This window comes from Alternaria rosae, assembly GCF_020736505.1.
Source record: "Alternaria rosae strain MPI-PUGE-AT-0040 chromosome Unknown BKA58scaffold_9, whole genome shotgun sequence".
NCBI lineage: Eukaryota > Fungi > Ascomycota > Dothideomycetes > Pleosporales > Pleosporaceae > Alternaria > Alternaria rosae.
Window position 1 is genome coordinate 512,307 of NW_025763578.1, and position 27,291 is coordinate 539,597.

At 52.9% G+C, this 27,291-nt stretch overlaps 9 protein-coding genes across 9 annotated transcripts; 4 read left to right on the forward strand and 5 right to left on the reverse strand.

Moving 5' to 3' along the window:
* Positions 1-412: 412 nt before the first annotated feature.
* Positions 413-2,961, reverse strand: BKA58DRAFT_344618 (uncharacterized protein). The gene has a single exon (XM_046168398.1). The coding sequence runs from the start codon at positions 2,738-2,740 to the stop codon at positions 839-841; it is 1,902 nt and encodes a 633-aa protein (XP_046021836.1). The 5' UTR covers positions 2,741-2,961; the 3' UTR covers positions 413-838.
* Positions 2,962-5,375: 2,414 nt separating this feature from the next.
* On the reverse strand, positions 5,376-6,147 carry BKA58DRAFT_404692 (uncharacterized protein; the record flags this gene model as incomplete). The annotated part of the gene is made up of 2 exons (XM_046171861.1): positions 5,376-5,922; positions 5,981-6,147. 2 exons carry the CDS (start codon positions 6,145-6,147, stop codon positions 5,376-5,378), a joined length of 714 nt encoding a protein of 237 aa, XP_046021837.1.
* Positions 6,148-7,297: 1,150 nt separating this feature from the next.
* On the forward strand, positions 7,298-8,830 carry BKA58DRAFT_391024 (uncharacterized protein). The gene is made up of 2 exons (XM_046170878.1): positions 7,298-8,361; positions 8,428-8,830. Exons 1-2 carry the CDS (start codon positions 7,500-7,502, stop codon positions 8,499-8,501), a joined length of 936 nt encoding a protein of 311 aa, XP_046021838.1. The 5' UTR covers positions 7,298-7,499; the 3' UTR covers positions 8,502-8,830.
* BKA58DRAFT_366700 (uncharacterized protein) lies at positions 8,822-9,969 on the reverse strand. The gene is made up of 3 exons (XM_046168895.1): positions 9,735-9,969; positions 9,539-9,599; positions 8,822-9,482 (listed from the first exon to the last, which is right to left on the reverse strand). The coding sequence occupies exons 1-3, from the start codon at positions 9,909-9,911 to the stop codon at positions 9,004-9,006; spliced, it is 717 nt and encodes a 238-aa protein (XP_046021839.1). The 5' UTR covers positions 9,912-9,969; the 3' UTR covers positions 8,822-9,003.
* Positions 9,970-13,861: 3,892 nt separating this feature from the next.
* On the forward strand, positions 13,862-15,223 carry BKA58DRAFT_404696 (uncharacterized protein; the record flags this gene model as incomplete). The annotated part of the gene is made up of 1 exon (XM_046171862.1): positions 13,862-15,223. The coding sequence occupies one exon, from the start codon at positions 13,862-13,864 to the stop codon at positions 15,221-15,223; it is 1,362 nt and encodes a 453-aa protein (XP_046021840.1).
* Positions 15,224-16,073: 850 nt separating this feature from the next.
* BKA58DRAFT_344631 (NAD(P) transhydrogenase mitochondrial precursor) lies at positions 16,074-20,444 on the forward strand. Its single transcript, XM_046168399.1, has 10 exons — positions 16,074-16,594; positions 16,660-17,100; positions 17,147-17,209; positions 17,261-17,639; positions 17,690-18,094; positions 18,234-18,427; positions 18,492-18,687; positions 18,749-19,323; positions 19,388-20,084; positions 20,139-20,444. Exons 1-10 carry the CDS (start codon positions 16,220-16,222, stop codon positions 20,177-20,179), a joined length of 3,366 nt encoding a protein of 1,121 aa, XP_046021841.1. The 5' UTR covers positions 16,074-16,219; the 3' UTR covers positions 20,180-20,444.
* A 216-nt stretch (positions 20,445-20,660) lies between these two features.
* BKA58DRAFT_413739 (uncharacterized protein) lies at positions 20,661-21,076 on the forward strand (the record flags this gene model as incomplete). Its single annotated transcript, XM_046172441.1, has 2 exons — positions 20,661-20,802; positions 20,874-21,076. The coding sequence occupies 2 exons, from the start codon at positions 20,661-20,663 to the stop codon at positions 21,074-21,076; spliced, it is 345 nt and encodes a 114-aa protein (XP_046021842.1).
* Positions 21,077-21,177: 101 nt separating this feature from the next.
* Positions 21,178-23,542, reverse strand: BKA58DRAFT_234903 (uncharacterized protein). The gene is made up of 4 exons (XM_046166563.1): positions 22,885-23,542; positions 22,456-22,737; positions 22,169-22,398; positions 21,178-22,121 (listed from the first exon to the last, which is right to left on the reverse strand). The coding sequence occupies exons 1-4, from the start codon at positions 23,445-23,447 to the stop codon at positions 21,505-21,507; spliced, it is 1,692 nt and encodes a 563-aa protein (XP_046021843.1). The 5' UTR covers positions 23,448-23,542; the 3' UTR covers positions 21,178-21,504.
* Positions 23,543-24,515: 973 nt separating this feature from the next.
* On the reverse strand, positions 24,516-26,645 carry BKA58DRAFT_234937 (peroxisomal catalase). The gene is made up of 2 exons (XM_046166564.1): positions 25,906-26,645; positions 24,516-25,852 (listed from the first exon to the last, which is right to left on the reverse strand). The coding sequence occupies exons 1-2, from the start codon at positions 26,443-26,445 to the stop codon at positions 24,644-24,646; spliced, it is 1,749 nt and encodes a 582-aa protein (XP_046021844.1). The 5' UTR covers positions 26,446-26,645; the 3' UTR covers positions 24,516-24,643.
* Positions 26,646-27,291: the final 646 nt, after the last annotated feature.

The following is a 27,291-nucleotide window of genomic DNA, read 5'->3' on the forward strand; positions in this document are numbered from 1 at the left end:
GAAGTAGTCTCGTAGTAGTGTGGAGGCTGCTGCGGCTCTAGGACTGTTGTGCCCGTGTGGGATGGACTGGTTGTGTAGATAATGTCGCGGACGTGTGTGCGGCCGCAGTGGGGAGGAGAGTGTGTGAAGGGTGGACGCGCGCGGGGTGTTGGACTTTAGGGCAGGCTGTTTCAGTATGACTGGACTACGGCTGCGTCTCTGAGTCAAAGAAAATGAGAGAGTCGCCAGCGGCCTCGTCAAACAAGCGTTAGAAGAGGGAAAAAGTCTGGCGCGACAAATATTTGCCAGGCTTTGCTGCATGCCAGATGTGGGGTAGCTGCGATGCGTCAATGGTTCGCGAGAGATGCGAGCTATCGCGCTAGTATAAAATTTAGGAGGGGCAGCGACGTGAGGCTGAACATGGCCTGAGCCCCCCAACCCGACATCGTCGCAGCCACCTTGGTGATCACTTAGCATCACATCGAGTCATCTCATCCCAAGAAAAAGCTCCTATTACAAAACATGAGTGCCTCGAAAATCCAGACTACTATCAATCTGTTCCATCGCCGATTTCGCGCTACAAAGGTGCCACGACGTCAACATGAGGCTCGTATACGCACGCCTCACACGATTCAGATCTTGTGCCTCCAGATTCTGACACGCGCATAACCTACAGGGCGGCATATATGCGTGCTGATGGTCCTGCGCGTCGCCACGGCCAGGCAGGTACAACATGCGCCACCCATGGCTCGTATACAGGTCGAGTCAGATGCAGTCCCGTCGATGCAGAAGGACGAGTCGGGCTCACATGTGATGTGTACTTCCATGCAATGACTGTTTCGCATCTCCGTTTGCCCTCTCATGCTTCATCTCCTGAACCGCCTTTGACTGGGTGCCTGACGAAGCCCAGCTGCTCTCTATTATCGTCGCAAAGCCTCGCGTATTCGAGCAATAACCGCAGAGTGTAAATGTACATGTCTTCTTTGCGTAAGACCTTGTTAGCCCACTCCTGGCCGCTAAATGCGATCTTCTCCGCTGCTTTGTCGTGGGCACCATACAGCACCGCCACATGGTCATCTCCAGTCCCTAGGAAATAGTCCAATATAGCGTGCATGTCGACAAACGAGTTGTCCATTGGCACGAAGTGCAGCCATGGTATCAGCCGGTCGTCGTGCCATTCGGAGTAGATCGTCGCCTTGATGGGAACGGATGTCGAACGAAGGAAGGAGAGATAACGTCCAGAGAATGAGTTGCCATCAATGTCAGGGAGGAGCTTGTAGTTAAACTGCTCGGACATGGGAACCTTCTCTACAGCCCCAAACCACTGCTCGTTGTAGTCGCAAGTTCGCTTACCGGAATGTGGAAAGCACAAAAGGTCCGTGAAGCCGACATTCGCAATCCGGTCAAGCCAAGCACCCATATTCACATGTCTTGTCGCTTCCAGATGATACGTGGTGTATGACTGCGGGCTGTACGTTTCGCCTCCATTCGCTACCTTTGCGCCCATCTCCAGGTTGTGCACATATGTTCCATTCAACATGGACACGAAGCGGTGCCGATGGAAACGCGTCCAGTTCTCTGCCTTGTTACGACCTCCGCTAGCGACACCCCGCCATACAGCACCTGCGATCTTCGTCGACCAGCTTTTGCCATCGGGATTCGTACCCGAGTAGTCACCGCCTGCAAACGTCTCAGAGAGATATGCAGCAGGAGGAATGACGATGTCTGCATTCTGCTGTAACTTGGTCTCACCGAAGATGGGAACCAAAGCGTGGGTAGTTGATATAGAGATCGGCTCGATGAATGTTCCATGCGACTCTTGTAGATGATTTTGTTGGCAAGCATCTCTTGCCAAGTCCCACTTCTGCACGTAGCCTTTATACGAATGCTCTGGATAGCTCCGAGGGAAAGGAGGAGGTCCAGCAAGGTTCGTGGCGGCGACTTGGTCTCGGCCAGGTGAATCTGGTGGACATGCCTTCCGCGCCATCTCCCAATATGGCTCTCCGGGGCCCAACCAATTTACCTGGAGCAGCTCTTCAGACGTCTCGTCCACCGCTTGGAAGCCACTGTACTCGGAGCTGGTCTCGTCACCAGGCAGTATTTTCCTCGTCAGGGTCTCAATCTGGGTGTAATTGCTCATCTCCTCCCACGGTACGATGACTCGACTCTTATCCATAACGTTGACGGCGAAATCGAGATCAGGCAGCATGCCTTCCATGCGCCTTACCATGTCCCACCACGCGAACATACGGTCCGTCGGCGTGCCTGGGCCCTGGTTTCCCGTCATGCTAGCGGTTCCGTTCCTTACGGTGATGTGATGGTCATAGTGCTGTGCAAAGCCACGCATACTCTTTGCAGGCACACCCCAGAAAGGTCTCAAATCACGGTAGATCTGATCGAACAGTCCTTCCACGATGACCGCATCATGTTTGTGCGCATACTCAAACCAGGCGTCAAAGTGAGGTGGTGGATTACGACCACGCCTTTGTCGGTATGCTTCGGCTGCCGAATTCAGGTCGTATGTTCGTTCTGAGATGAGTTCTCCAAATTTGCGTTGCGCGTCTACCATGAGCTCATCGATGGGATGCATTTGCTGCGTGCTTGGTCCATGGTCAATTAGCTTGTCGCGATGTGCGGGTCGTGAAGGCGAGCGGAACTGCCAGAGCAACAGAACGCTGTTACAGAGAAGCAGGACACCCAAGCCGGCAATGAATATAATGGCATTGCGAAAGCCGATGAAACGCGCACACCGCTGTAACATGTTGATGGAGGTCTATCGAGTTGCAGTTGTAGCAGTGACGTAGGTAAGTGCCAAAAGAACAAAGAAAAGAAAACGTTAGTGAGAGCCTATGCCACCCATACCGAGAGCTTTCACCTCATGTTCTGGCAGGTACGTGAAAGGTGAGGTGAAGGGGCGGCCTTTGCGTTCTGCTGGGAAGGCAGGTACCCAACTAGAACCAGGCGACTGCCGCCGCATGACGCAAGCTAGCCAGTAGGCCCGTTTGCAGGCCTTTCCTACATGTCAATCGATTCGCGCACCCTAATATTGCTGCAGTGTAGTAAGAAGTGCTTGCGCGTCGCAATGTTCATACCACCATGTACTTGTCGTACGACTGCATCGAGTGTTCTACACATCAATAAAATTTACTTACCGATACAGCTGGATATATATATATATCTCTATATATATTGGAGAGAAGCTCAGAAAGTTGAAAGGACATGTTGAGTGGAACGAATCAGTTCCTCGCTTCCATCTTCGCACATCAACAACGTGGCATTGCAAATCTTACTAGATTTCGTATTTCCACTCAAGCTCGCAGGCAGTATCTTCAGCGTTGCTTGTCGTGTGCCCGCGCGTGAATGCTGCTTCCGACCAATATATGCGCACTAAGCAGAGGCCGATCGATTCTGTCTCAGTGGCTGCTGAGAGATGGATTCCAACGAACAGACCCTTTGATGTAGTACTCAGCACACGCGGCCTCGATTCCTCAATGGTATGACTAGCGGTTTTACTAACGTAGGCGCGATGGACCCGTAGTGTCGGATTCTTGTGTCGCGGACCGCGACCTCACGTCCTACGTGATACTTATAAGCCGTCGGGCGCCTCTCAATACATGTCCCTACACGTTTCGATGCAAAGAAGAAGTCCGGGTAGTCGCATGGGGTTGTGGTTGCGGCAGCCCGTTGAGGCGTTCATATATGAGTCGCGATTCCAAAGATATTGCCTCGTTCTATACTTGCAACACCAGCGGCCTTGATATATGCGAGTGTGACCGTATGGATGTTTGCGCTAGAGTTGAAAGATAGACCCTGCCTAGGTAGCGACATGTTATCAGCTTTTCCTCAAAATCGATCGACGCGCTATTTGGAGCGACTGAGATTAAGCACATACTGACCACTTGATGTCAGAATTTCCTACCGAAGCTAAACCTGGAAAGCTATACAAACACTCTACTAACATGAGCTTTCCTCTACAGTCACTCTCAACCCGCCGTCAGAGGCTGGTCGGTAGTATGCCGGATGGAATGATGAGGGCCCGCGCTCAAGTACTTGCAATCCCTGCTCAGTGCACATGTGAAAAGCCGGTGGCAGATCTGAAAGCGCTAGATATTTCATGGATCTGTACGATCTCGAATTCAGAATCCATTCTTGCATGCGCAGGGTCGCAGTGTACCTGGAAGGGCGGCGATGTGCGAAACGTCGTACAAGTATTTAATTTCCGCACCTCACATTGTTTTGAGACATAATCGCATGGGGACCCAATCGATTTAGGAATGGCTTCTGGGCGTTCCCAACAGTATGGTCGACGGAATGCCTGGGTTTGAAGACAGATCTGACGCAGATGTAATCGTGTAATTTGAACGCCATCTGAGACGGAAATCCCGATGTGGAAGTTCCAGGTGTCCTTTTCCTCGGAAAGGAGCGGTAATCCATGCGATCATCTGCGTTTTGACCACGCATGCGCCGGGGTCGATGACTGACATGAGCAGTGCGGCCCGTATATCGCTTTTGATGAAGTAAATTCGAGAGCAAATTGCTGATAAAAAACTTGTTGGCCATGAACGTCAGTTGAGACGAAAGATTATGCATTCAAACACATGCATGACGCGGAGGCGGCGATCGATTGGTCAACAAGGAATCGATAAGTGGCTGTTCTGAATGTGTAGCTTTGGAATAGTACAGTGGAGTAAAGGAAGCGCAAACATCTGGAAGAGGGTGGATGAAGTGGGACCTGGACAGAACTTCGGCGAGGTTCCGCATCTAGCAGTCAAGTTGACGAGTAGGTCCCAGATTGCCGGATCTCGTGATGAAAGAAGCTGTCCAGTCATGTGGTTCCGGTCACTGTCATCCGCTTCCGCGAAAGCACCACATCATTCTCAGCCTCCACGGTTCGATAAATCAAGTCTCCAGTGGACCGCATACAGCGCTAAAGTGAGCAATCCTTGCCGGCCTTCCCATCCAAGCTCTCGCGCATGTTGCGCAAATCGGATGCGGCCACTAGGAGGCGGGACGAGGTAAAGGACAGGGGCACCCTGTCAAACGACGGTTCGTGCTGGGAAACCTCAAAGTCCGGAGGGAATGCTGGACCACAGACTAGGGTCTTAATAAGTAAGATCCCTAGTAGCACTCGATAACCAAACAGCTCAAGAATTTACGGGCGAAATACAGTGCCATCTAGAAGCCATATATCGGCCGTGATGAGAATCTCGTGTGAGCAGATCTTGTACACAAGGCCAAACAGGATGGGGTACGGCAAATTTCTTTTGGAACCCTGCAGAACCGGTTTGCGTAACAACATTCGGAAGACAGACCAGGAGGACGGCAAAATCGAGGTAGAAGGTGTTACACAATCCGGTAAAGCTGGATAAACAGCTCTCGATGAAGCTGACAGATGTCTAAGGTGCCATGTGAGAGCTGCACGTAGCCGTTCGTAGTACAAGAATCAGCTTCCGAGTATCGCTGTTCTGGCACGGATAGACTCGCGGAGAACTTCGGACAGGGTCCGTGATAGTATTGAGAGTTGCGTCGAGTTCTTCGAAGGGGTGTGCGGAAGTGATGTTCATGGCAGATGGAGGTGGCTGCCAAAAGGGCAGGCGCGCACGGACGAAGTCCTTGCTGAGGCCTGAGGGAAGAGATTGTCTTTTTTCGCCAAGCTGATGGCGATGCCGCAAAGTGCAGCGGCGCGTGTCACGCAGGCTTGTACCAGGGCGATGGACTGGTAATTGGTAGTCTCGCGGAGGCCACGCAGCTCTACCATGACGTTGGTCCGTGGTCGTGCCTCGGATCGGCAATCGTGCGATGCTAGCCGTAGGGCGGACCGGCGCTACTGGCTGGGAGATGCACATCAAGAACGCCATACTCCAGAGCTCCATGGGCGACATGATGTTGGCGGCAACGCTAAACCGATGCGCAACAGGCACAGGGACGGCGTGATTCACCATACTAGAAAAGATGGAAGCAGGCGGACGCGTTGGGGAACTGGGCGACACTCAGCTCAGACCAATAGCGCAGGGCGGCAAGCCACGAGAGACCTGCAGCCCACTGCAACAGGTAAAAGTCTTCTAAATGCTGGCAGTCCGAGGAGTCTGTATAAGACGGCGTACTCACCGTCTCTGAGATGGCCGATTGACCACAGGAAGCAGACTGCCGCCCAGGACTCCAAGGCATTGGCTCCAGACTCCTTCATCAAGTGAGACAATCTTCATCACCTCCACCATCGACGACGGTCCACGACATCCCGACGCCGCTTTCAGGCTTGTCTCCGGCCGTGTATAGTATAGTGCTTGACATCGAATACGGCAGCCAAGCAGAGGTACGTCGGAAGTGCTCCGTTGACTGCAGAGGGTGTGGTCCTGGAAGAATGACGCCCCATTGGCGGTTCTGCCGTCAATGCAAAGCAGTAATGGGTGTTGGATGAGAAAAGACACGTCTGGCTGTGTGGGCAAAGCATGGCTGATATACAACAGCAGCATAGAGCGTCACAGGACTCTGACAAAGCCGGCACCTTCTAGAGGCCCCGAAGAAGCCCCTGCCCAGCCGATATCGACGCTGCAACAGTGAGATAGAGGCACATCCGCTGGCATCAGCAAGTCAAGTCAAGTCACGTCAAGCACGGCTCGCGCAGCAAAGGAGTGCAGCGTCATCGTGCCACGCCACAAGCAAACGGCGAGATAATATCCCGCACACGCTCAGGAACAGGCGGGCGGGAGTGACAAGCCAGAAGGTGAGCAGTTCATTTCGCTTGGTTGCTCGTTCACCCTGTCCTTATCCTACATCCCTGTTGCCACATGGCCGGCCGGGTTCCTGTGACGCATCACATTCGTCAATTTCCCTGCAACACCATCTGCTGCATCTCTACCACACACTCCGCGCTGTCTTTTCCTTCTCTGGCCGCCCGTCGTCCGCCGTTTTACGCGTCTTTCCATCCTCCGCGCATGGATAGCTGCCCGCCTTTTAGCCGCATCGCTGCATTAACAACGCAAAGGAAGGCGCAAAGGGCAGTCTCTCCACTGGAGGGCCGCCGGGATGTGGGGCAGTACCGGGGGCCTAAGCGGACTGGCGACCGACTTCCAAACCTCAACCTCTGCCTATATCTGTCGAAATATCGCTTGCTGCTGCACTTTTGCTCTTTGCTAGGCGGCTATGAGATTAAAGGGCCCTAGTATTGGGTTCAACTGCACCGAACGATCCATCGTCATCCTAATGGAGGGGCGGCCCCATGTTCACCAAGCGAGTTTAGATGAGAGGTCTGACTCGTGGCTTGACTTCATTTCCTATATCTTTACTATCCAACACCGCCTATCGTTGATACAAGGCCTCGTCATATGTTGGAGTTTCTTCTCAGTCTTGTCCGGCAACTTACTCATCAGCAATTTGTTGCTTCCCTTGCTTTTTCCACATCGTTTCTCGCGTCAACAACAAAAGACACCACTTCACAACATAGCGGCAGAGCTATCATCTGTCTGACTCACGGTCTTTAATGAAAATTTACTAAGAGAAACAGGTTCAGCCTTCTTCAGATGCGAAGGGGCCCACGACGTGGAAGAGGTAGAAACCAACATCCCACCCGGGGCGCATCTTCTCGGAGAGATACGTCAGACCCGCCATCAGCATCCAATTCCAGGACCACTTCGCGGCAAACCACCGTCGGAAACAGCCGCAGCCACGCGTCACTAAGACGCTCCGCTCGTATCGCGGGATTACTCAACGGCGAGACTGATCATCAGCTAGCCAACGCCACGTCTTCGATGGCTGACGTCGCGAGACCAAGGGCGCTAGGAAGCAGGTCCGTTCGTTCAAGACATCACTCCGGAAACGCCCGCACTTCAGGAAGATCAAGATCAAGATCAGGTCAAAATTCGCTATCCCCGGAAGAGATCCGGTACGCCATGGACATCGTGGTGCAGCCACCGCGAACTGCCCAGGTTGGTCAAGCATTGCCTGGATCCATTGTCGTGCGATTACGAACCATCAACGCCGATACAAATGAAGCCGTTGCAGACTCGACGAACCTGGTCGCTGTCGCCGCTCTGGTCCCTGGTCCAAACACACCAGCGTCTGTGGACACAAATGCTCTCAACGCACTGCTCACCGGGCGCGTCTTCGATTCTATTCACCCGTTCAACGATGATGAAGCGGATGGATCCATTGCCTCCATGGACATGGCCGACCCCCATGGCGTGGGCTACATGCGCTTTCCCGAGCTTGTCATTCGTCGGGCTGGTACCTTTCGGATACGGATCACGCTCATTCGCATTCGTAACTCTGCTACAGACCCACCAGTCACGTCTGCAGGCAACGGCTTGGCAGTCCATGTCGTCGATAGCAACCCAATCGTGGTCAATGGGGGTGGATCTTCGTCAAACATGGCTGCATTTAATGGTAAGTATCTAGTGGCAACCTATTGATCTTCTTCAGTTTCCTGATACTTTCTTGTCGCATACATAGGGGACGGCGATGTTGACGACGGTGGTTGGCTTGAGGTTCTGCGTTCCATTCAGGATCGACGCATCTCGCGGTAGTGCCATGTTTCGGTCTTTTGTTGGGTGGCATTCTGTATGATTAGAGGGCTTTTTCTGGGCAGTGTGTTGGTTTATGGGAAGCAAGTGTTTTGGTGGCATGTGGAACGGCCATGTGCTGAGATTACGAGATCAGTGTGGGTCTGAGGTCTAAGCTTGGTGTCAGATGGGCCGAGGGATCTGCAGGCTCGATGAGGAAAACGTTGCTATCTTTCTTCGCTTTAGATGCATCATATCATTAGCTTTGTACGCATGCCTCGATGGAGGTAAAGCAGGCACTATAATCAATTTCTCATACCTCTGCGACCATTACGATGTTGATTGGCAGACCAAAATTCTCTAGATCACGTCACCGAGTGACCTTTTCAGAAAGCAGCAACTTTGACATTCACGACTAAACAGGAACACCGTAATCGACTATTTACAAGTCCAACCCCATCATCGTCCATCCTTTACAGCCACCCCTTCACCACCCGCTACCTAGATGCTCACTCCAACTCATCCCCTACTCAAAGTCGATATCCGCGCTGGGGCTTCCAATGCCAATAACACTGCCACTTCCACCACCTGAGCCAGAAGGTGTGCACTTCCTCCACGCAACATGAAGCTGCTGGGTAAAAGCAACAGTAGCATCGTCGTTGCTCATTTCACCCGCCTGGTCAGACTTCTTGTTCGTAAGCGAGATTCTGTTGTTGATGTTGAGGATGCCGTTCTGGCCACATGGCGACCAGATGGTAGCGGTGGTCTCAACGCTGTCTTGCTTGGTGTAGACTTGGCCATTCAGCAGGGCGCCGCCGCCTACGGCAGACATACGCGTGGTTTGCGTCTTGCCGGCGTCTTGCGAGAAGTAGTAGGTCGTGATGAAGGATCCGGTTACGCCTTCATCGAGGCGCGCCCAGCCGTGGTAGGTGGCGTCTACCACGGCGTATTGGAAGCCGCCGGGGTACTTCAAGTTTAGGTGGAGCTGGCAGTTCTTGCTGCGGTCTGTGGAGCAGTTATTGGTATTTTGTTTCTCGTGAGGGATACGGGCTTGGGCTTACCCGCTGGCACGGTACCAGGACCGATGTAGGTCTGGAATTGATCGAATCCGTAAGTGATGACCTGGTCGTAGTGTGAGCCGATTTTCTTACCATACCGACTCTCCAGTCCTTTGGAGGTATATAGTGATATGGATCGCGGAAGTAAGACTACATCCATCTCCTAAGCCCAGATGGGAAGCGTTGGGATTATACTCACAGTCTTGTCGGTCGAGGTACTGGTGGACACGGAGCCTTGAGGACATCCGTTACCAGAGTATGACGTGTCAACGATAGTGATCTGCTCTGCGGGAGGAGCATCGTCGGTAGTAGTCTGGGGCAGAGGGTTGGCCGCGGCGAGGACCGGGAGGAGAAGAGCAGCGATTTTGGCGTGCATGTTTGCTGTTGCAGAGACAAAGACCGTTGGTAGTGGTGGGCGTTGAAGTGAGTGTTGGTAGTGAAGGCTGTTGATCTGCGATGGGTTCCAACAAGAAGGAATGAAGACTTGATTTATATACCACGTCTTTTCGTGGCTTTAGACCTTCATGCCCTGCACTGCCTCGCTATGCCGCATCGGATATGTTCCGACATGGTTCTTGTGGTAGTCTGGAGGCGATGTGGCCTGAAAACAGCTAGTCCAGTTCCCAAATTTAGCTTCGGGAGAAGTAATTCGGTATTAAGACAACGATATCTAAACATGAGCCAGGGTGGTTGAGATGCTCCTTAGATTGAGTGATCTAGTGGCGCCGAAGTCGGGACCTTGACGATATGAGGGATACGAGACTATGACCAAGAGCAACTGGAGATGCACGGAGACCAGTACTTTACAAAGGTAGTGATCTGCGTTGCAGTCAGAAGTCTGTCGCATTCTGTGGTATTTTGGTGGTGGCGTGCCACCATGATCCAAGAAGACAAAAAAGCATTATAGTGAGAATACGAAAAGCTTGGATGGGTCTTTGATTGCCATGTTGCGTACAGGGAGGCTCTGGACTTGCATGATAGTGCTCTGCCGCGGATTGACGCGCTTAAAATAGTCTCCAGCATCGGTGAGGCAATATCGATGTATCTGGGGTGGAGTTGAAGATCAGGTGATGCGTGGGCGACAGCCAAACCGACGACTTAGGATAGTATTGCCATATCCAGGTCCCGGAATCCTGGGGTATTGTGCTTACAGAACTTGGTCTCGACTGGTACGCGGTAATTTAACCCGCAATATGTATGCTCGGTAAACGGGTCGCGTAATTGGGTAATATGCGATCTGGTAAATCCTCGCTCGTCTCTTCCGATCAATATGCAGGGTTTACCCGGGATCATCAGCCATACGGTGATCTAAGCTTCCGGCTTCAAGAAAGAATGTATAGACAAGTAGAGTAAAACCGTCTCCACTCGTTGTGACTTCTCTCAATCTCTTCTCATATGAATGTACATTAATCGATCCGTCGGGGGTTTCCATTCGCCTCAAGCCTCGGTTCTGGCAACCTTCTCGCCTCCGGGTAATTCGATATACGGAGTCACAAGATTTGTTAATGCTGCCGTTCTTACCAGCTCATGTGTTTGGTAGATAGCGTGAGGAGCGCCTACGCCTTGACGATCCATTGGCACATCCGAACTGGACAGGAGAACAAGTGGAAGGTCTAGTTTGCCCACGAAGCTTTACAGCTGCTCGCGGTACGCTCTTGCTAAATCGTAAGAAGATGACTCTTGACACGTCAGGAAATTCGAAAGTACTATAGTCGTCAGAAAGGATGATCGGCCCTGGCTGTGGGAACTCTCATCCATCGACTTGCCAACCTGTGAACCTGTGAAAGATAGAAAGCGAGTAAGTTGCTTGTCTCCATGAAACACCAAAGAAGCATGCTGAGAGGATATTGATAGCAATGTAGTTTAGAACTGCCCCGCTGAGAAGCTTTGTCTTTCTCATACTCGATCGAACTCGCAGACTGTAATATGCCCTTACGCGTGCATCGAGACAAAATGGTCGATACGACGTAATATTCGTTCGCAGTCCAGCTCTGGAATCTGAGACAAGCTCTCAACACATGAGAGCTTATGGTTTTAAGATGCACCCGTGACCAAATCAAACGATTTGCTCAACCAGACTTGAAGATAAGGATATCCTGTGGGTCCATGCGCTGCCCTATTTCGTGTCAATTACTGGGTGTTGGCAATAGTGATGACCTCAAGAGTGCGTGCTCGCTGTTACGCTCAGCGCTGAGCAGTGGCCGCTCCGCTTTGTTAAGTCCGAAGGGGCCCCTTTCGCCGTCAGCAGTGGACTAGCCGGATCTCGGCCGAAGTGTGGCTCAGGAGGCCCAAGTGGCTCATGCGCTCAGGGTTGTTTACGTTTCGTATTCACGATACCGAGAGCGAGTTGGTCTATTTGCGGTGGCGTTCTGCCTCAGGCTTTGCAGAAGTCTGGATCTCGATTGACCAAGCGAGCATACCTACGATACATGAGTCGCTACATTATTTGTGAGCATATGTTTGGTACCCCGCGATTGATCCGACGTAGTCGATGACCAAGTCGTGGCGGAGGCGCAAGCCAAGATGGCGGTTCATGGCCTGACGTCAAGCCACAGACGACACTGAGGGGCCAGAGCATTGGCAATACAGCTGAGAAACGCGAGCGGACTTAGTTGAGAGATGGTGACAGGGCAGCCGTTGACGCTCAGTAGCGGTAGGAGTAGAAGCGGTGGTGAGGCTGAGCACCTGGGCAGCACTTGACTGCTAGCCAAACCTTAGGGCGCTAGCGAGATCGACCGAGCCGTTTAGGCAGTCTCCACCCCTTGTGTTCCGGAGCGATCCACACCAGGTTTTCTTCGTCTCCTGGAACCCATCACCACAGGATTAGCAACAGTTGTGCTAGATCGACGATGGACTCGCCAGCGCACAACAGTGCATCGTGGGGTGACCCTGGGAACAACTTTCGTCTAGCGACTATCGATAGTGTCGAGACGCACGAACGCTATCCCGAGTGTTGATCAGGCAGATGAACAACAAGGCCGCAACAATAAATTGCGAAGACAACAAGGCATCCAGTACGAGGATACTTGCCGTATACCGTCAGACTCGGTTCTCGGCCCAGAAGGTTGGCAGCGTATAGACCGGTGTGCGAGCGGGTACGCGAGATCTGCCGGGCACCAGCCAAGGGAGGGTAGGACATTCGGGCCCCTGAGAGTCCCGTGGTACACAGCGACTCCCTGCATGACCTCTGCGACGTCCATCGACAGCATCTGTACGCGAGCATCCACATCGTCACAACTCCAGAGAACGAAGATGGCTAGCTCAGGTACCTAGCTCCTGGCCAAAGAAACCCACTTCTCGACTGCTCGCATCTGCCTCGCATCGCCGCGGGTGGAGAGAGGCATAGTGATTATGGCATCGTAGCGATCACGGGTCACTCATGCTACTACTCGCAATGTGCTATCACTCGCAATGTGCTATCCATGTGCAAATCGATGCAAGTACCAATGCTTAGCACAAGATCTGAGGAAATCCATCGCGGAAGATTCCCAACGGGTACAAACGAAGGAACGGACAAAGAAGTCGCTTTAGGCAAGGCTGAAAAGATCAACACCGCTGAAACGTTCACACAAACAGTCTACCCCTGATGAGCTGATCGGGACCTCTGCGCGCGCAAGTCTGGTTCCCTGGAGGTAGACTATTGATATAGTGAAAGTAGTCTCTAAGCTAACCGCTTAAGTGGGGCTCTAGAACACTTCGGGACGACGTCGGGATCAAAAATAACCCAAGCTTTCGCTTAGCGATTCACTTTGGCCGTGATGCAAAGCCTCGGGTCGTCGACACCTGCAGCGGCATCATCTCTGGTGTGTCGATCTTTGACGTAGTATCGTCCTAAAGGTTGAGATAGCATCACATCGCAACAACATGGCCTTGAGAGACTCAGCAAAGCCTTTGACCTCGTGGATTCACGATGAGATAAGCTGATAAGCCTTGCATCTATCAAGTCCAGATTCAGACTGCCATTGGGCTCTTATTGGTGGCGGCCCCGGTACCTGCATGCGTGCTGCACGTTCCTGGCGTTGGCGACCACGACAGTTCACCCGGAGCTAGGCTAAAGTTTGGAGGACTATTGTTTCCAGGTACCGCCGCCAACTCTTTCAGGAAGACAGGTCGAACTTACCGGCCTTTTCTTCGTCTCCACCCATGACATCGATCTCAAATCAGTACTCTATCACCGAGGTAGACAGCGCATGACTATGCGCATCTTATGTATATAAGACCCTCCGGCACACTGTGCAATAACTCATCATCAGCTCATCAGCATCGGTCTTTCACTACTACAATCTCCTACACCACTTTCGCTACCCTTCTTTTCGATCTTTCGATATGCGTTACTCTCTCTTCCTCGGGGCTGCTGCCCTCGTGGCCGCATCTCCTGCCCCTCAGGCATTCGATGTCAACCAATTCGATTCCATGACCAACAACCTCGCTCAGGGCCCCAAGGCTGGTCTCGTTGAAGAAGTAGCCTACAACCAAGCCAAGGCTCAGGATGTCGCCGCCGCTGCCGCTACTGGCGCTGCTACTGCTCAGCAGGCAAAGAGGACCGCTGGTGCCCAGCTTGAGGCACGCGACCCTACTTTCTGGTGGAACTGGAACCAGCAGCACAACCCTGCTCCTGCTCCTGCTCCTACCAAGGCTCCTGCTCCTGCCACCACCACCGCACCCGCGGCCAACCCATCCTCTACCAACCTTGCACCATCTTCGTGCAGCCCGGTTGACTGGACCAACACCTACGCTTTCACTGCCGACCCAGCCTGTGCTACTCAGATCGAGGTCGGCACTTACTGCGGATTCATCAACCCCGATGACCCATGTGCTGCTCAGCCCAACGCTTACGGCCCACCTACCACCCCCGACACTGCCGATGCTTTCAAGAAGAACGAGGTCTACCACAAGTTGGCTACTAGTGCTAAGTCGCCATCTGGCTACACCTCTTCTTTCGTTGACCTCAGTGCTTCCGTTGAGGGCAGCGGTTACCTCGGATACTACGAGCTTACCAGCTACGACACTGCTGCTTGCGCTGCCAAGTGTGACTCTACCTCCACCTGCACTGGTTTCAACCTCTACATTGAGCGTGACCCCAAGTGGAACCCGCGCCAGTGCTCTTGCGACAAGCCCGACTCGGTCACCCGCTTCAAGTGCACTCTCTGGGGACAGGATGTCAAGAAGGAGTCTGCTACCAACGTTGGTCAGGGCCAGGATGGGTTCGAAGTCGTCATTGTCGCGTCGAACGGCTACAACAAGGGTACCTACAACCCTCCTACTCCTCCTTCTTGCAGCAAGCCCCAATCTTGCGGCCACAAGCTCCACAACCAGCAGCCCTACTGCATGGGTCAGACTACTTTCCCCGGTCCCTTCGATCCTTCTCTCTGCGCCGCCTACGCCCAGAAGCAGAACGAGGTCAACCGCAAGCACGGCATCATTGGCGCATGGCTCTCCATGTTCGGCATGAACAAGGGTGGCTGCGTTCAGTTCCAGGCTGCTTACCTCGAGAAGGACGGCAAGGGTTTCGGTACCCACTGCCGTCTCTTCACCAAGAAGTTCCTTGCCACCCAGGCCAACCTCGACATCAGCGTCGGTGGTACCTCCAAGTGGGGATGCCAGAAGTCCTTCACCTGGGACGTCGATGTCAACGCCAGCTTCAACTGGGGTGGCTGGTCTTACTTCAAGAACAAGCGTGACGAGTAAACTCTTGCAGTTCTTCCGACAACAACAACGACTTATATCTGCATCGCATGGGCGCATGAAAAATCGAGATGGTGATGGTTGACGGTGGTTATCATGACTAATACTCTTCTTCGTTTCTGTAAATAACTCTTTGGCTTTACATTGAGCATTCGCTCGTCGCACAGTCACTCCTTAGTATGATTTTAGCATCTTGGTAGTTGTAATGTAACAATATGTGCTCTTTTGAACTAGCCTTTCTCCTGCCTACCACCATGTGATCTGAATTGAACAAAGTCCAAACAAAGTCGTTACTGCTACATTTCTCCCAACGAATTTTGAGTGATTGTCTGCAGTTGTGAAGAATGGGATCCAAGCAGTGAAGCACTCCATTGTGAAGGCCCCTCCGATGTGTGCGCGTCGCTGAATCGGGCGATTGATTGCATTTGCTGTGAGTGTTTCCAGCCGGATGCGTTGGTGGACGGAACCTAAGACACCAAGCGCGCTTCGAACGGAAGATATACCAGACGGTTGGGACTGTGCCCCACAGCGCGTGATCGCCTGGCACGAGCGGGGAACCTGCACCCATCTTCCGTGAAAGGACAACATTGTGGATAAAGGCTCATAACGTTCTGAATTGCAAATTCTATTGCCAAACAACCAAGACGCACTTAACGTCGCGTGAAAACCGTCGAAGACTCATGAAGAGGAGAGGAGTGTGTTGTAATATGTCTCGTGGACTCGTGAATCCTGGGCTGGGTTCATGCAGGGCAGAGTGGAGGAGTGCGGGGAAGCAATGCGCGGTCGTGTTTAATTCGGCAGAATACAAACACGCGGCCCAAAGGTACCGCCTTATTGTACCACCATGCCTCGCAAACCGTGGCACTTGTGGTGCTCACTCACACTGCATTCTGGCCTTCTTCCAGCTGATAGCCGTGCCTTCTTTTGGAACTTTCTTGAAAATCGCCAGCAGATGCGGGTTCCCAGCTTCTCCCTTTGCTCGTTTTCATTCGAGACAGCATGAGTCCTTCTCTGAATTGTCTCGCTGGCCGTAGGGCGCTTGCCCTTCGCCCGCAGCGGGGCAGCTTACTTGCCACTCTGAAGCAGTGTGCTTTTACCTTTGGTTTGAAAACGACACCTCTATTGGAAAGTTCAAAACATACTTTGGCTACAACAAGCCTTCGGGGACTTACCCGCCCACACCCGCTGTCCCTGCAGCACCATGTCTCGCAGGTTACCGCTGTCGCGCGGTATGCATCCGGGCAGGCATCGGATCCGCACGACGAGGAGCTACCTAGCACCCCGCCGTTCACCGCAGGCCCTTATTCTAACCTCACTATTGGAGTACCCAAGGAAAGCTATCCTGGTGAAAGAAGGGTCGCAATCACGCCACAGGTAAAACCTCCCCTTGTAATGGCTGGTCACGAGACACACATTTACCTAATAACGTTGTTCTGTAGAACGTGAAACTCTTGCTCAAGAAAGGCTTTTCGCGAATTCTCATCGAGCGCGGAGCTGGCAGTGCAGCACAATTTACAGACGAAGCATACGAGCAAGTCGGTGCCCAAACTGTTGATCGCAGGAATGTCTTCTCGGAGAGTGACATCTTGCTCAAGGTTCGGGCCCTCAGCATCAATGGAAAGGACAGTGAAGTGGATGCTATCCGAGAGGGCGCGACTGTCATCTCCATGCTCTATCCAATGCAGAATAAGCCGACCGTTGATCGAATTGCTTCCCGCAAGGCCACTGCATTTGCCATGGACATGATCCCGCGAATCTCACGAGCGCAGGTCTTCGATGCACTGTCGTCCATGGCGAACATTGCTGGTTACAAAGCTGTTTTAGAAGCTTCAAATCATTTCGGTCGTTTCTTGACTGGCCAAGTGACTGCTGCTGGAAAGGTGATTTTCATCTTCTTAATTTCAGACCCTCGCTAAACATCGTTAGATCCCCCCATGTAAGGTTCTAGTAATCGGCGCTGGTGTCGCAGGCCTCAGCGCGATCGCTACGGTAAGTCCTGAGCCTATTGAACCTATCATTTTGTGCTAACGTGGGAGCCAGGCTCGACGTATGGGTGCCATCGTCCGTGGTTTCGACACTCGCTCTGCAGCACGTGAGCAGGTCCAATCTCTAGGTGCGGAATTTATCGAAGTCGACATTGCCGAAGACGGCTCAGGAGCTGGCGGCTATGCTAAGGTTATGTCTAAAGAGTTCATCGAGGCTGAAATGAAGCTCTTCTATGACCAGTGCCGGGAGGTTGATATCGTCATTACCACTGCTCTGATCCCAGGCAAGCCCGCACCAAAGCTGATCACAAAGGCTATGCTCGGCGCGATGAAACCCGGCTCCGTAATCGTGGATCTAGCGGCCGAAGCTGGTGGTAACTGTGAAGCTACTGAGCCTGGACGGCTGGTGGATTATAAGAGTGTCTCTGTCATAGGTATGTATCCGTGGCTTCCTAGGATGATCCAACACTGACCGCGAGTGCAGGATACACCGACCTTCCATCCCGTTTACCCACCCAGTCGTCAACTCTGTACTCTAACAACGTCACCAAGTTCCTGCTTTCGCTCATCCCAAAAGATAAGAAGGAAAAGTACTACGATGTCGATCTCACTGACGAAGTCACTCGCGGGGCCATTGTCACATACAATGGCAAAGTCCTTCCTCCCACTCCGCGTCCGGCCCCTCCACCGGTCCAAGCCAAACCTGCACCTTCGCCTGCCGACCAAGTTGCCAACACTGTTGCCCTGACACCGTGGCAGACGCAGTCCCGGCAAGTGGCTAGTGTGACGGCTGGTATGACTGCTGCACTAACGCTAGGTAAATTCACGGGCCCACTATTCATGTCTAATGCTTTCACATTCGCTCTGGCCAGTCTTATAGGATACCGAGGGTAAAGTAGCCGCCACGAATAGTTTTTGAAATATCTTGCTAACTTCTTACTAGTATGTATCTCTCTTACTATGCTTTAGCTGCGCAGCGATTAAGGCCATTCTAAGACATCTTACTGCTCGTGCTAACAGCTTAATAGTGGTCTGGGGCGTTGCACCTGCCTTGCACTCTCCGCTCATGAGTGTAACGAACGCCATCTCTGGTATTATCGGTGTTGGTGGCTTGTACGCTATGGGTGGTGGCTATCTGCCCGAGACCATCCCGCAAACCCTCGGAGCCTTGTCGGTTCTATTGGCCTTTGTTAACATCTCGGGAGGTTTCGTTATCTCCAAGGTAAGTTTTGACTATACGAAGTGCATATAAGACATTTACTGACTTCATACCTTCACCTCTGCAGCGAATGCTGGATATGTTTAGACGACCTACTGATCCTAAAGAGTACCCATGGCTTTATGCAGTCCCCGCAGCTCTCTTTGGTGGCGGTTTCATCGCAGCAGCTTCCACTGGCATGGCAGGTCTGGTCCAAGCAGGTTACCTTGTCAGTAGTGTTCTCTGCATGACCTCGTTGTCAGGACTTGCGTCGCAGACAACAGGTAAGTTATGACTGTACGAAGTGCTTGTGAGACATATACTGACTTCGAACCCCTACTCTAGCTCGTCGCGGTAATTTCTTGGGTATACTTGGTGTTTTCTCAGGTTTTCTGGCATCCCTGGCTGCCGTCGGCTTTTCTTCTGATGTTCTCACCCAGTTCGCTGGTCTCGCTACGGTGGGTACTGTTGCCGGATTGATGATCGGGCGAAGGATCACGCCTACGTCGCTGCCTCAGACAGTCGCAGCACTGCATTCGGTCGTCGGTCTTGCTGCTGTACTCACGAGTATCGGTAGCGTCCTGGGCCACTCTGGAGATATCTCAACTCTTCATATGGTTTCCGCCTACCTTGGTGTTCTCATCGGTGGTGTTACCTTCACCGGATCGATTGTCGCCTTCCTCAAGCTAGCCGCAAAGATGAGCTCGAAACCTCTGGCGCTGCCTGGCCGGCATCTCATCAATAGCACATTACTGGGGGCGAATGTAGCAACCATGGGCGCCTTCTTGACCTACGCACCGGGCGCACCTCTTATCGGCGCAGCATGTCTCGTTGGGAACGCAGCTCTATCCTTTGTCAAAGGCTACACGACTACTGCTGCCATTGGCGGAGCAGACATGCCAGTCGTTATCACCGTCCTGGTAAGTTTTGACTGTACGAAGTGCATGTGAGACATAAACTGACTCGATACCTCTATCTCTACAGAACGCATATTCCGGGTTCGCATTAGTAGCCGAGGGTTTCATGTTGGATAACCCTCTTCTAACAACTGTTGGTGCCCTTATCGGAGTATCAGGCTCAATTCTGTCATATATTATGTGCATGGCAATGAACAGGTCGCTCACCAACGTCCTCTTCGGTGGCATAGCCCCCACAGTTCAGTCCCAGGCCAAGGTCGAAGGCGAGATAACCAAGACCACATCTGAAGAAACAGCTGAAGCTCTCGTCAACGCAGAAAACGTCATCATCGTAGTCGGTTACGGCATGGCCGTGTCGAAAGCACAATACGCACTCGCCGACTTTGTCAAAAGCCTGCGTGCCAAAGGCATCAACGTGCGCTTTGCCATCCACCCAGTCGCAGGTCGCATGCCAGGACAATGCAATGTCCTCCTCGCCGAAGCATCCGTCCCCTACGACATTGTCCTCGAGATGGACGAGATCAACGACGACTTCCCGGATACAGATGTCACCCTCGTTATCGGCGCAAACGATACCGTTAATCCCATTGCGCTGGAACCTGGTAGTGCTATTGCGGGCATGCCGGTGCTGCATGCGTGGAAGAGCAAGCAGGTTGTTATTATGAAGAGGGGTATGGCGAGTGGATACGCCGATGTGCCTAATCCGATGTTCTTCATGGAGAATACGAAGATGTTGTTTGGTGACGCTAATGAGAGCTGCAATGGTAAGTCATGGCTTGAACTATATGTCGTTCAAGAATTTGCTAACGAGACTTTAGCTATCAAACGCGCACTAGAGGAGAAGATTAAGGGGCTGTAGATAGGTTTCGCATGGGGGGGTGAAGTACTTGCATCGCCGTTCGTGATCCGTAGACAGTGTTTTGAAAGAGAGTGCCTGCATAGTCTATACTTTAGTAGCAAAGATAGTTTTTCGTGTGGTTCCGCCCGTTCAAAACAGCGTGTCTTTCCTGTTTCCTGCAGGATCACAATGGTTCGCAATGGATCCATCTGGCCCACTACGAGAAATCCGATGAAGAGCGGGGCAGACACCCCTGTCAGCCACGCGCTGCAACGCGTCCAACGGCAAAGCGCGACCCTGGCCCGATGACGTAAATTGGAATCCATGTACCACGCATCCAACCTTGGAAGTCTATGAAACCTGCAAACCGCAGTCTTGCTGTAATAACGACCCATCAAGCTTCTCAGATCATTTTATACACTACACGCGCATCGTGAACGAAACTTCGCAAACATACCAACATACACACAGACTTTCCACCGAGATCACAACAACAGCAACAATGTCTCTTCCCCTCCTCTTCACGCTCCCACCGTCGAACCGCCATGAGTTCCTCCTGCTCGACACATCCTCCAAGATCACGTTGAAGTCGCTCAACGCGCAGATCACATCTACAATCTCCTCGAGCCCCAACTGCGCTGAATGTACGTCTAAGGAGAATACATTATAGGCCAGACAGCTTGCTTGGGACATGTCGCTAACGTTGAGACCCCAGTCATGGCGAAGCACAAGGCCGCCGACGGGCCCAAAGAGACGATCCAAGAGTTCAGAATACACTGGGATACCAAGACGCGGGATGGCAAGATCTGGCCCGAGTACACTGTCGTGACGGATGAGAACTTCCCGGCGATACTGGAGTTGTTGAAGGCGAATCCCGTCATGGGCGTGCTGGAGATTAAGCTCGGTAGTTCGGATTAGAAAAGGGTAGGATAGCACACAGAATCACAGAATAATTGATGACGACTTGACAAAGAAGCGACAGTCATTTGAGAATCTCGTCTTCGTATACATTAGGATGCGACGACGGGAGCAATGCTCTAGCGTAATCGTGGTTCGTTACACCCGAAGTATACATACAGTAGTACATAAGGAAAGCTTCAATACGTATAGCGTCGAAGGCATGTGAAAGGAGAGTGCGCCTGGAGGTAGCCCGGCGTCAAAAGCCAAGTGGAGGGTATCCGTAAACAACCGATGAAACGCCAATGTATAAAGAAAATGCCGCTGGTATGCCATACCCATTGGGCTCATGCAACATATGTCGAAAGCGTCGTGGTAGTAAAAGAAAATCAAGTGCGCAACATGCCGCTGCCGCTGCCGAAGTCGAGAATTGTGCGACGCAGCGTGTGTCACTTGGGCGACTTATCTGTTGGCTCAGTAATCATCTGCTGCCAATGTACCAGATCGCGACTCAAGAAGTCCATCATCTGGGTAGTGCTCAAGTTCTTGAACTTCGCCAGGTCTGTATCCTCGTCCTTCTGCTGCTCTTGGATCAGCTCGCCGTTTGTCGGTTGAACTGATGGAGCGAGGCTTCCATGCTTCTCCCCTGTAGCCATCTCGACCTGTCGCTGAGCTATGTAACTCTGCATAGCTCCGGCTGGCCTTCGTATATCGTTCCAGGAAAGTTTCTGCAGCCGCCAGTTCTTCGTCTTGGTAGGCTTGTGTCCGGCCGTTCCATCGCTGCTATCATGCCCATTACTCGCTCCATTTGTCATGTTTGTTTGTGGAGATTGTGCAATGTCATTCTTGGGTGAAGTGCCGTTGGTCGCGGGCATGGTGTCTCTCGAGTACTGATTCCGCCCAAGTCGACCACGAGCCTTCTGTGGTGGACGTCCACCTCTCCGTGGGGCGGGCGCAGGCTTGGGGTCTGCGACAGGAGTATCCGGCACTGTAGCTTCGGTCGCTATTGGGGCCATGACGGGCTCTTCGACGGTAGGGGCGGGTGTGGGCTCGGGTTCCTCTGCATCTAGCGATTGTTAGCCAAACCCTTACGCCATTAGGCACAACACATACCGTCTCCCTTTCTCCGCTCTGCACGGCCTTTTCGTCGATTCGCGGCTTCGTTTCGGTGACTTTCGCGCTCCTTCTCGCGCTGTTCTTTTTCGCGTTGACTCTTTGCCGCAGCTCCGCGAGGTTTTTGCTTAGGAGCAGACGCTTTTGTACTGTCGTCTTCGGATTCTATCACTGGCGAATTGCTAGGGGAGCGAGAGCCGGTCCGCTGTCGTTTGATCTCTGGCTTTGTCCTGCAGATTGTCAGCTAGATGTCTCTAGCGGCCCATGGAGCAACAAGCAGGACTCACTCTTCACTGTCGTCACGACTCCGCTTCTTTCGATTGCCATTCTCTGAGGCTGTACCACCCTCATGCTTGCTTTCTTCGAGTACCTTGCGTAGCACCTCGTCTTCGTCGTAGGCAGCTCGACTGTTCATGGTCGAGCGACGCTTGCCAAAAGAATCAACACTCGCCCTATTGTTGCGATCCTTGTCCTTGCCTGGGTGTCCATCCGATTCCTTGGAAACAGAAGATTTGCGGTTCTTGCCGTGCTGTTGATCGTAGACGGGGAGGTATCGGGAGTACTTTTGACTACAATGGCAATCTCGTTAGCTCTCCATAGCTGGTAAAAGCAGTTATCGCGCAATGAAGGGAGCTGCAGCCCGAGACCATAGGCAGGGGAGACTTGTAGTGGGGTACAGAGCTCAAACGAGAGCGCCTATAAAGACAAGTACGTACCCTTTGGGACTTGTTGTGACCTTGTGAAGGTCCTTCCTGCACTCCTCGCAGAAGTACTCGTCTGGGCTGGCAGCTTCGTCCATGATGCCTACGCAGCCTCCGTGTTGCCAGACCTTGCAGACGTCGCACTGAATGAACAGTCCACCAAGTTCATCGGCTTGAACGTCCGGGTCCGCGAGAGCTGACATGGACTTGGGAGTGTCGGATGGCGGGCCCGGGTACTCCTGGTAGCCACACACGCAGCGGGTGACCTCATCTTCCTCTGCGATGTCGTCTTCGAGCTCGTCGTCGAGTTTCGCCGACTCATCCTCATCATTGTCGTGCTCGCGTGTTCGTCGGCGGGTTAGAGGCGGCTCGGGCTGCGCACCGTGAGGCGGTTCTTCGGGCTCTTCCGAGGAGAGCGAGTGTGGGGTCGACGACTTTGGCGGCGATGTCTGTTTGGGATTGACTCTGGATGCACGATCGGTACGCGCCGATGACACGGAGGATGAGGAGTTGCTGTGCGTTGCGACGCTGGGTGGGGGCTGGGTGGTACGAGCCCGCGATGACCGTCGCGGCGACATTGTTCCTGTAGCTGTCGCTATCGATAAATGCAATAGCTGAGCAGTGTATGAGCGAGAGCGATGCTGGCGAGCTGGGTGGTGTCGGATGCGCTTGGGAGGGCGGCCGGCCGGCCGAACGAGGTCAGAGGCGGGAGGAGGGACTAGAAGGACGCGGTAGTGGACCGTGACGTGACGGAAGCGATACAAGTCAATGACAGAGGCGTCGCTATCGCGCAATGACGACGCTCTTGTCGGCGACTGTGGTGTCTGCTGGAGCGCAACGGTGACGCTGCAGGTGCGGAGACAGCGGGCCAAAAGCTCCACGAGCTTTAGAGCGCGGCAAGGGAATGGATTGACGACTGGAAAAGAATGCCGAGATGCGACAGGAACATGATATGGCTTCGGGTGGGCGTCTAGGGAGCTGGACCGGGACAATGCTGTGGGAGTGACCGAGCTGCCAGGACTCGATTTTACTCCTCACGCTCTAGCGGGCAACCTGGACGCGAAAGCGCTCTCGCACGGTGTCATTGGAACGAAACGCCAACCGTAATCCGCCATCACGTGACGTGGGTTCACCTGGCCCTTGCACCCCTGGCAGCATAGCGGATCCGTGCGCGTGGAGGCTGTCGATGACTTGGAGAGCGCACAAAGGAGCGAGATGAATATCTGCGACTTTGGTCTGGGTACGTTGCGCGCTTTGAGGAGGATATCGGGAGGGGCACAAGGTGCTGGCAGGTTTCCAAGGTTCTGGTGACAGAATCCGCAGCCGATGAGGCAGTCGCGCTAGCGCGCGAGGGGTCCCGCCGGCTGCGTGCATTGCCACTGGCCCTTGATTCAGGCGAAACACATCATTACCACTTAAGCGCCTGTCGCATCGTGGTCGAAGGAGTGTGATCATGAGCGAATGAGTACATGTCAACCAAGATGTTGTCGAGGAACGTGGTGACAATAAGTCCTGCATTGCTCAACCTCACCAGAACACCTCGCTCAACGGGAAAAGTCAAACACCTTGGAGCCTACCTCGACGCTAGGTCTTCCTATTTGCTCGTTGGTGTCTTGGTGTAGGCTGCAGGCCTTTTCAGTTTCTTTCTGGTATGGGCAAGGAAACAAGCGCAACAGGTCAGTGGAGCTCGGGAATAACACGCGTCAACAACTTTTCACAGGGTATTGAACTTCATTCGCTAATTATACAAAAATCAATCTAGCCACTGGAACCCTTAGGCCTTGCCCTCGATGATCTCCTTGTGCGTACCAGCCTTGGCAGCACCGTTTGTCTTATTCTTCTCAGCGTACTTCGCGCTGATGCCAGTCATGCCGTTGGCAACCTTGTTGTCCTTGGACTTGGCCATGCCGTTGTGCGTTCCGTTGAATCGCAGGTTGGCAATACCGGGGTAGCCCTGGACACCAGTCGCCTTCTCCAGGCGCGAAGCGATGTCCTCAGAGACTTCCCTGAAGATGGCGATCTGGCGCTTGATGATCTCCTTGTTGGACACAGTGGACATGTGGCCAGAGATATTGTTGACCCAGCGCTCCTTAGCAGCATCGTCAAAGACCTTCTCCCACAACGTGCGTGGTGCGTTAAAGTCCTCTGGGCGAATCTCAGACAAGAAAGTGATCGCCTCACCGGTGAAGTTTCCGTGGAGCTTGTCAAGGTCGACAGTCCTCTCCTTGAAGGAAATAGGCTGGATGCTGCTGAGATAGTTGGGTCTAGCGCCCTGGTTGTAAAATGCCATGTTACCGTCTCGTTGGAAGTTGCCCATGCGGTATGCAACGCGTGGGGAGTTGACCGGCAGTTGTTGGTAATTGGCACCGATACGGTGGCGGTGGGTGTCGGGGTATGAGAACAGACGGGACTGTAGGAGGGGATCCGCACTAGGCTCGATACCAGGGACCAAGTGTGCGGGATTGAACGCGACTTGCTCAACTTCGGCGAAGTAGTTCTGCACATTCTCGTTCAAGAAGAACTCGCCAACCTTGCGGAGCGGGAACTGGCTCTGGGGCCAGACGTGTGTCATGTCAAACACGTTAATCTTCTGCTTCTCCCAAACCTCCTCAGCCTCCTTAGCTGTCATGGTCTGAAACATGACGTCCCAGCCGGGGAAGTCACCCTTCTCGATGGACTGGTATAGGTCCTTGGTCGAGTAGTCAGGGCCGTAGTTGAATGAGTCTTCTTGTGTGATGAAAGCAGTTCCCTGCTTTGATTTAAAATGCAATTGACAATACACCCAATCGCCACTCTTGTTCTGAAGCTTGTGGGTATGGCCGTGGTATCCGTGCATCTTGCGGTATCCATCGGGGATACCTCGGTCACCAAAGAGGATCATGAACTGATGAGCCGACTCCGGGTTTTGCGAGGCAAAGTCCCAGAACGCTGTCGCATCGTCGGCATGGGTAAGATGGGTTGCAGGGTCTCGTTTTTGGGTATGCTGCCGTTTATTTTAGCGTCTGTTTTATGCCTGAATATCACTGAGGTACTTACGATGAAGTGTGGGAACTTGGCGGGATCCCTGATGAAGAAGACAGGAGTGTTGTTCGCAACTACATCCCAGTTGCCTTCCTCGGTACGGAACTTGACACTGAAACCCCTAGGGTCACGGGCGCAGTCGTGCGAGCCAGACTCGCCACCAACTGTCGAGAATCGGACAGTGACAGGGCAAGATTTCCCTTGCTTGAAGATGTCTGCCATACAAAGGTCCTCAAGCGACTCTGTGGTTGTGTAGGTACCATGGGCACCGGCACCCTTGGCGTGAACGACCCGCTCTGGGATACGCTCACGGTCGAAGTGTGATAGAAGGTCGACGAGGTGGTGGTCTTGGAGCAGTAGAGGGCCGTTCTCGCCTACTCTTTGGCTCTCGTATGGGTGAGGGTATGGGACACCGTTGGAGGTGGTGTAGATGACGTCCTCGGATGAGGCGTTGCGGTCGTCGGCATAGCTGCGGAACTGGTCGCCATTCTTTGAGCCTGTGGGAGCATGCTGAGTGCTGCCATTCTGGTTATCGTTGGTTGCGCTTGGAGCCATAATGTATGATTTGTTGGGTATCAATACGTGAAGAGAGATATTTGTGTAAATAAGCTTTAGTCAGAGGCGCCGAAGAATCTTCTTATATGGGATACTGAGAACGCCTCTAGCCGCTTCGCATAAATCCCATGTTGAAAACGCATCATCATCGGACTAGCTAGGCGTAGCATGCTCCATGACGCTTAGAGGGTGTCAATCTAGGCCTACATGCCAACTGGTGCGGGTTAGGTTAGGGCTCCCGTTGCTTGATAGCAAATCGGGAGAAGTGCGACGTCAAAGGTGGTGGCGACACTCGAGGGCGGTGACAATGCGTCCATAGTGATTGGCCCATCTTGCTGTTATGATGTGCCTCGTTCTATCTCTTCTCGATCTGCAGATGTAGATGTAAGCGGCATCCAGACTCACGCCATTACCAATGGGAAGGTATCAGTAACAAAGCGCGCGAACTGTGACGCGTTGTGGAGTCGAGAAGCGTGTGGAGCACCAATGGGATTTCTTGTTGCTGTTCGGCCCTTTTGTTGCGGAATGACATCACTGACACCAACACCCGTGCAGCGTGGGCCGCGTTTCCCATGGCAATACTGGGGAACATCGGCAATCGAAATGCGGAACCTTAACGTGTATTTTGAGTTGCACGTGTATCTCTGACGAGACGTTGTTATCATGTCGCCACTACCCAAGTATGGTCACTGAGCCTCATTTGTGGTGCAGGACCGGAGGCGGTCACCGGAGCAATCCTGCCACACGATGCGCGCATCGCGCAAAATGAACGCTGACGCCCGAACCTAATCAGAGTGTTATGCGAACACATCCGACAAAACCACAGTGACGTAAACGTTTCCTGGT

Excerpts from the sequence above, each read along its gene's own strand:
- BKA58DRAFT_391024 (XM_046170878.1), top strand. The coding sequence starts at position 7,500 with ATGCGAAGGGGCCCACGACGTGGAAGAGGTAGAAACCAACATCCCACC. Across the intron at positions 8,362-8,427 it reads AAACATGGCTGCATTTAATG|GGGACGGCGATGTTGACGAC; the intron begins GTAAGTATCTAG and ends TCGCATACATAG.
- BKA58DRAFT_344631 (XM_046168399.1), top strand. The coding sequence starts at position 16,220 with ATGAGTCCTTCTCTGAATTGTCTCGCTGGCCGTAGGGCGCTTGCCCTT. Across the intron at positions 17,101-17,146 it reads AAGTGACTGCTGCTGGAAAG|ATCCCCCCATGTAAGGTTCT; the intron begins GTGATTTTCATC and ends AAACATCGTTAG. Across the intron at positions 20,085-20,138 it reads CGCTAATGAGAGCTGCAATG|CTATCAAACGCGCACTAGAG; the intron begins GTAAGTCATGGC and ends ACGAGACTTTAG.
- BKA58DRAFT_234937 (XM_046166564.1), bottom strand. The coding sequence starts at position 26,445 with ATGGCTCCAAGCGCAACCAACGATAACCAGAATGGCAGCACTCAGCAT. Across the intron at positions 25,853-25,905 it reads CCAAGTTCCCACACTTCATC|CATACCCAAAAACGAGACCC; the intron begins GTAAGTACCTCA and ends AATAAACGGCAG.
- BKA58DRAFT_234903 (XM_046166563.1), bottom strand. The coding sequence starts at position 23,447 with ATGTCGCCGCGACGGTCATCGCGGGCTCGTACCACCCAGCCCCCACCC. Across the intron at positions 22,399-22,455 it reads AGTCGTGACGACAGTGAAGA|GACAAAGCCAGAGATCAAAC; the intron begins GTGAGTCCTGCT and ends GACAATCTGCAG. Across the intron at positions 22,122-22,168 it reads AGAGCGGAGAAAGGGAGACG|ATGCAGAGGAACCCGAGCCC; the intron begins GTATGTGTTGTG and ends AACAATCGCTAG.
- BKA58DRAFT_344618 (XM_046168398.1), bottom strand. The coding sequence starts at position 2,740 with ATGTTACAGCGGTGTGCGCGTTTCATCGGCTTTCGCAATGCCATTATA.
- BKA58DRAFT_366700 (XM_046168895.1), bottom strand. The coding sequence starts at position 9,911 with ATGCACGCCAAAATCGCTGCTCTTCTCCTCCCGGTCCTCGCCGCGGCC. Across the intron at positions 9,600-9,734 it reads GTACCTCGACCGACAAGACT|GTCATCACTTACGGATTCGA; the intron begins GTGAGTATAATC and ends CACTACGACCAG. Across the intron at positions 9,483-9,538 it reads TCCTGGTACCGTGCCAGCGG|ACCGCAGCAAGAACTGCCAG; the intron begins GTAAGCCCAAGC and ends ACTGCTCCACAG.